The sequence below is a fragment of the Netta rufina genome (assembly GCF_964035555.1).
Source record: "Netta rufina genome assembly, chromosome: 5".
Classification (NCBI taxonomy): domain Eukaryota; kingdom Metazoa; phylum Chordata; class Aves; order Anseriformes; family Anatidae; genus Netta; species Netta rufina.
Genome location: NC_140128.1, coordinates 31,978,811 through 31,984,810, shown reverse-complemented (window position 1 = coordinate 31,984,810; position 6,000 = coordinate 31,978,811). Strand labels below are relative to the sequence as shown.

The window sequence follows — 6,000 nt, the reverse complement described above, 5'->3', positions numbered from 1 at the left end:
GTGTAGCTGTTGGTTGGAAACTAAACATTTCAAGTCAGGCACCAAGACCCAGACTAAAAGACCCAAGATTGGGTTGGAAATAACTTCCAGAAACTCATTTTGCTTGTCCCTTTTAGCTGTGACCATAAAGGAGAGGAAGGGACAAAGACCAATGGGGGAGAACAAGTCAACAAAAGCAACTGACTCTGGTTGGGGTTCACCACCTGGCACGCCATACATTTTGTTTAGAAGACTTTTGTATTTCCTGTGAAGGATCTTGTGTGCTTTGTCTGGGCAAACTCATTGCTGAGTAAGAGGTTAGTAATGAAATGATTATGAAGTTTGCAGTCATTTTCCTAGCTGGAGGAAAATCACATCTAAAACATCTTCTATATACAACACAGTAGCTGCTTTTCCTCTTTTGCCCCTTACCTTCCTATTTTCTTATGTATCTATTTCTATTCTGGAGTAGACCTAAGCTGTTTACCTTCCCTCCTCCACCCTCCCTCCCCACCTGAGTGCCTGCTGTTTGCTCTTCTAATAACTCACCAGGTGCAGAAAGAATTTATGACCCTGCAGAGTCAACATCATGTGAGGCTAAGATGGTAGACAATAGCCTAACTGGAAACCAGCGCCATGGTCCCGTGGAGGTGGAAGTTTCAACAGCTCTTACAGAAGACTGAATGCTCTTCCTCCCAGGTATTTCAAAATCTGTGGTACAAAATATGTGCTCTGCTCTTCACTTGGCCTTTGCTAAACCAGATGGAAAGCTGCTCAGGATAGAGGCAGTGATGGTGTGGAGCAAAATCTGTCCACACAATTTTAGCAGGCACATGTGAGCAAACTCAGCCTCTGCTCTGTGCTGTTTGGGAGCCCTTCATTTGCATTGGTGTGATGCCAATCCTTGACTAAGACACCTGGTCTCCAAACAGGCTTCAGTTCCTCATGCCACCTGCCACGACTTCCAATTTGGAGCTCCTTCTAGTAACAGGATTGTCTGCTGGAATCTAAAAAATAAGAAATGCTGTCTCAGGTCTGTTTCTCTGAGAAAGAAATCTGTTTAAAATAAGGCAAAAGCAAGCTGATCAGGCAACCACGCTGGGTCACAGCTGCAGTGTGGTAGCGATGCAGCAGGGGCTTGGAGGCACGTGGCACCTTGCTGCCCCTGTTATGCAGAGCTCACACAGTGCTCGGCAAAGACAGCGGTGGGACCACGAGTGTCCTCATCATATCAGCAGGGTCAGCTGCAGAGTCACCTCACGTTCCCTGCCTGACTGCTGGTGGTGGGAAGCACTTGGGGAACAAGTTCAAGGAAAGGTTTTGACATTAAGAGGGCTCACGGAGCACTTCTGCTCTGTTGCTTCACATTTTCTTTTACACGCCTTTTTATCAAGGCATTTTTGAGAAGGAAAATCGTTCTGATTAAAGTCACTTAGAAAATGTTCCTTTTGCTTTGAGCCCTACAGAAGGCTTATGGGATTATTTGCAAGATGTTATTTCTTAGAAAACACAGAGGATTTCTGCAACAGAGGAAAGCGTTTCCAGATAGCTAATTACCTAGTGCTTAAAAATAGGGCATTTCATTTACGAGGCATCTGGTCTCTCTCATTATTTATGGCACACCTCAGAAGACTACGTTAAGAGCATCATTGAAGAGTAAATGCCAAAGGCAAATTATATAATTTATTCATGGTAGATTGGCTCTTCTGGAAGGGAAGAACTCATGACCTTAGAGTGAAGCTTAAAATCCTGCCGCCTCCTCTTATCATCAACTGATCTCAGTCAAGGTGCTGACCTTGGGAGTGGGCGCTACAGAAAGTAGAAGTTTTTTCTTTCCATTTTGAGTTATTTGGTATTTCCTGGAGGATGAGGTGACAGGGAGAACTGAAGCCAAGCAGGTTAGCATCATCTACTCCATTTTCACCCAAGCTAACACTTTGATAGTTGTAGAGTTAATACATTTTGCACTCATTTTTCATAAATGTGATGTTAGAATTGGAAAATCAGGCCCTTCTAATGTTGAAGTAAGTGTGGAATAGGACTTATATTAAAATGCTTAGAGGAAGCTGGTGATTCCTGCTTGTAATAATAGATTTTTAAAATGTTTATATTAATAAAACTGTAGAAAAAGTTTCTTTAAAATCATTGGTAAGACCTTTCTCTTTAAAATGAACTGGAGGAACTGTGACATGTCATTCCATTTTACCTAATAATTACAAAGGGGGTAAGTTTTACTCAGAAAATCAGAAGCATCAGTTGCCTGTCCCAGTTCCTTTTCAGTGAATTTCAAAGTCCAGTGATGTTTCAGACATAGTCTGTCTCCTCAGTCGCTTCACAGACACAAAGAATTGTAATCACAAATCACATTATGCTGCGCTCAGCTTTCAAGAGAACAACGCTAGCTGCATTAAAACAGCGTCTCCCAAGCAGACATCTCAGCTGTCCCTTGTTTTCAAAGACATCCCTCAGTTCATTCCCAAATGTATGCATGTTTCTCACAAATGTGATGACTCTGATGTTTTACTGTTGAACAGCAGAAATTTAAGAACTATCAACTGCTTTCTCCCCCCTGTGCAGTATCAGGTCTCCGTGGTGTACAGGATGGTGCATGTTTTTAACTCTGCATCCAGCACGAGTGGTTCCACTCTGTAGAACTGATCCCAGTCTGGATAAAACTAAGCACCCATGTAATCTTTATAGAAGAGGGATTTTACTTTTTTTTTTCTTTTCTTTTTTTTTTTTTTTCTTTTTTTTCCACCAGCTCTGTTTTCCTTCATGAATCCCTACTCACCCTGTGCAACAGGGCACTGCTTTCCAGCAAAGTGGCAATAGGTAGGAACGGACAACACCCACATTTTCTGAAAGAATCCTCTTACGTGCCTCTTCTTGGGCTGCAGACCATGTTTGGGCGTGGAAGCTAAGATACTGTTGTTCCTATCTCCCACAGACTTCAATTACTTTTATTTAAAAAAATAATTGCGACACTGCTGACTTGCAATTTAATTGTAAATTAAAAAAAAAAAAAGTGGTATATTTCTGAAAGCCTGGAACCACACTGCTTTATGACTCCTAGGTGTGGATTTCTTTAGGGCACCTATGTATGGAGACTAAAGACTAATGAAGATTAGAAACTGACATTTTAAACACACTTCTTGCAGGTTACTGTGGCATGACTAGAGCTCATAGAGATTGGAAAGATGTCCTGTGTTATGCTTCTGGGTGTTTCCTTCAATATACGCAGGTTTCTGACCAGCCAAGCCTTAAGATCATAATCCTGGCTGTTCAAAATCCCTCTTTGAATGGAAAACAACCTTTTCCTGAAAAACAGGCAGTGTGGGGTCACGTAGTCACAAGCTGTGACGCTGGCAGTGTCAGGGCCGCTGTGGTCACCCCAAAGGGCAAGACCACGGCCTGTGTGGGTTGACCACCATGGGAAAGCTGTGCCTGAACTTTCAGAACACAGAAGATTTTAATGGGAGAAGATTTTCATGGGCTATGTTTTTGGAACGGTCACCCCCAGTTGCAGTGAGAACTCTGGGTTTGAGTCAGTTGTGGAAGAGGGGATGGTCATCACTGAGGGGAAATTGGGGAGCAAGCAGCAAGGAGCCCGCAGGGCGCTCTGAGGATGGACTGAGAATGGCATCCGCCATCCCTGGAGGTGTTTGAGAGACTCGTGGATGTGGTGCATTAGTGAGGGACTTGGCAGTGTAAGATGGCAGTTGGACTGATGTTGAGGGCCTTTTCCAACCCATGGCTGTGCTAAACAAGGGGGTGCCGGCAGGTTTTTTTCATAGGTTGGACCCTCACAAACGCCACTTTCCTTCCCCGCCTTCAGGCCAGCCTCTAAACTCCCCCAGAGTTCAGCCTGGAGAAAAGGAGGCTCAGGGGCGACCTTATTGCTCTCTACAGGTACCTTAAAGGAGGCTGTAGCAAGGTGGGGGTTGGTCTGTTCTCCCATGTGCCTGGTGACAGGACGAGGGGGAATGGGCTTAAGTTGCGCCAGGGGAGTGTTAGGTTGGATGTTAGGAAGAATTTCTTTACCGAAAGGGTTGTTAGACATTGGAACGGGCTGCCCAGGGGAGTGGTGGAGTCACCATCCCTGGAGGTCTTTGAAAGACGTTTAGATGTAGAGCTTAGGGATATGGTTTAGTGGGGACTGTTAGCGTTAGGTCAGAGGTTGGACTCGAAGATCTTGAGGTCTCTTCCAACCTAGAAATTCTGTGATTCTGTGTGATTCTGTGACCCCTCGGACACCACCTGCCGAACCCCCCACCCCCCATCCCCGCCTCGCCGCCTCACAGCGCCCGTGAGGGGGCGGCGCGAGCTCCCCGCGCCCGTTAACGGCCGCCCGCTAACGGCCGCCAGGGGCGCGCGCCCCCCAGCTCCGCCGCCGCTGCTGCCGCCGCTGCCGCTTGACCCGCGCGAGGCGCCGTAGCGCGGCCGGGCGGCGCTGGGCTCCCGGGGGCGGCCGCCCCCCGCTGCTGCCTGAGGCCCGGCGCCGCCGCCGCCGCTGAGGGAACGGCCCCCGCCCCTCCCCGCCCGGCCGCGGGGGCGGCCCCGCCAGGCGGCCCCTCCTCGGGGGAGGCCGCATGGGCAGGCGCTGCGGGGCGCCGCGCTCGCCGGCAGAGCGGCGGCTGGGCGGCAGGTAGGGGCGGTGAGGGGCCGGGAGCGGGGCCGGGGCGGCCCCTGAGGCACCCCCGTGCCGAGGGGCAGGGGCCGGCCGCAGCCCCGCGGTGGCGGTGGCGGTGGCGGGGGGCAGCCCCTGGCTGTGCAGTGGGGCTGCGGAACGCGCCCTGCCCGCCCCGCCGGGTGTCGCCCCTTCTGCCTGCGTGTCCGCCGGGGCCGTGGGAGTCGAAGGGCTCCCTCGTGCTGGTGCCGGGGCTGCGAGGAGCGGGCGCCGCGCTGTGCTTGCCGGCTGCGGGGCTGGAGGGACCCCGGTGATTCTTGCGGTTGTTGTAAGAGCTGATGCTGAAGCGTAGGAAGATCGGGTTGCTAGATCCGAGTCGAGTTGATTTAGAGCTGCTAAACGGTGGTAAAAGAAGGGTGTTTTTTATGGCAGCCTCTGAGAATAAATAACGCTGCATCCATCTTTATTATTAAGTCTCGCGTTTGGCGTTTCTCGTAAAGAGCGAAGCTTGGAAAAATGATTGTGAATGTTGTACTGACCCCTGGGTGCATCTTTCAGTTTAGATTACTGCTGATTTGATCCTCTGGAATCTGCAAAAGGAAAGCCTGCCAGCCTCTGTGAATAGCTTTGCAGTGTAACAGGAGTGGAGTCCCCGAGCAGAATCCCTCAGAGATGTGTGAACAAGCGTGAGCAAAGCTGAGCGCCTCGGTGTTTCTGCCTCAAACCTGGGCTCATTCCCCAGGCACGGTTTGCACGGGGTGTAATACCCTCCTGATACCTGGAGATGATGTCGGTTGAAGGGTCTACAATAACAAGTCGGATCAAAAACCTGCTTCGCTCCCCTTCCATTAAGCTGAGAAGAAGCAAGCCTGGGAACAAGCGTGAAGATATCGGCAGTAAGGTGAGTGTGGTGTAGTGCTGCCAGAATGTCTTGACTTTGTTGCCTTCTGTACCGAAAATTGTGCTTTGGGAGGCCTGGTGTGACCACAGGATCATCTTTTAGTTGAGATCCTTACTGTATTGCAAATTCTTGCTAAAGCCAGCATCTCCCTTTCAAAAGGCGCTCTGCTTGTGGTGTATGTGGCTGGAGGTACCCAGTCTGAAGATACTGTATTGGAAAGCTTTTGGGGTTTTGCTCGTTCTGGCATATGGAGATGTTATGGATGACTGACAGGAGGAACATAATGCTTTTTCTTCCTCCACATTTCCAACTGCTACCCAGTGTTACAGGCAACTAATGATCCACAAAGACCTGTTTTTCCGTGTAAGCGATGGCTGTCGGCCCCACAGGGGAGTGCTCTGTGAGCACCTGGGGAAGGGTGGGATGGTCTGAAAGGTGGAAAATGTGGTTTGTGTCTCTGAGGTGGCCGTTCAGACAGGGGTTGCATTCCACA

General features: G+C 49.5%; 1 protein-coding gene across 2 annotated transcripts in view; it reads left to right on the top strand.

Moving 5' to 3' along the window:
- The first annotated feature begins 4,526 nt into the window (after positions 1-4,526).
- MAPKBP1 (mitogen-activated protein kinase binding protein 1) overlaps positions 4,527-6,000 on the top strand; it is a 96,677-nt gene continuing 95,203 nt past the window's right edge. The window contains exons 1-2 of one of the 2 annotated variants that reach the window (XM_084287734.1): positions 4,527-4,624; positions 5,165-5,507. In XM_084287734.1, the coding sequence (XP_084143860.1) occupies positions 5,391-5,507 (117 nt within the window). In that variant the 5' untranslated portion in view covers positions 4,527-4,624; positions 5,165-5,390. Of the gene's footprint in view, positions 4,625-4,947; positions 5,012-5,164; positions 5,508-6,000 lie in introns of those variants that run through there. The other variant, XM_084287735.1, reaches the window with a different exon arrangement.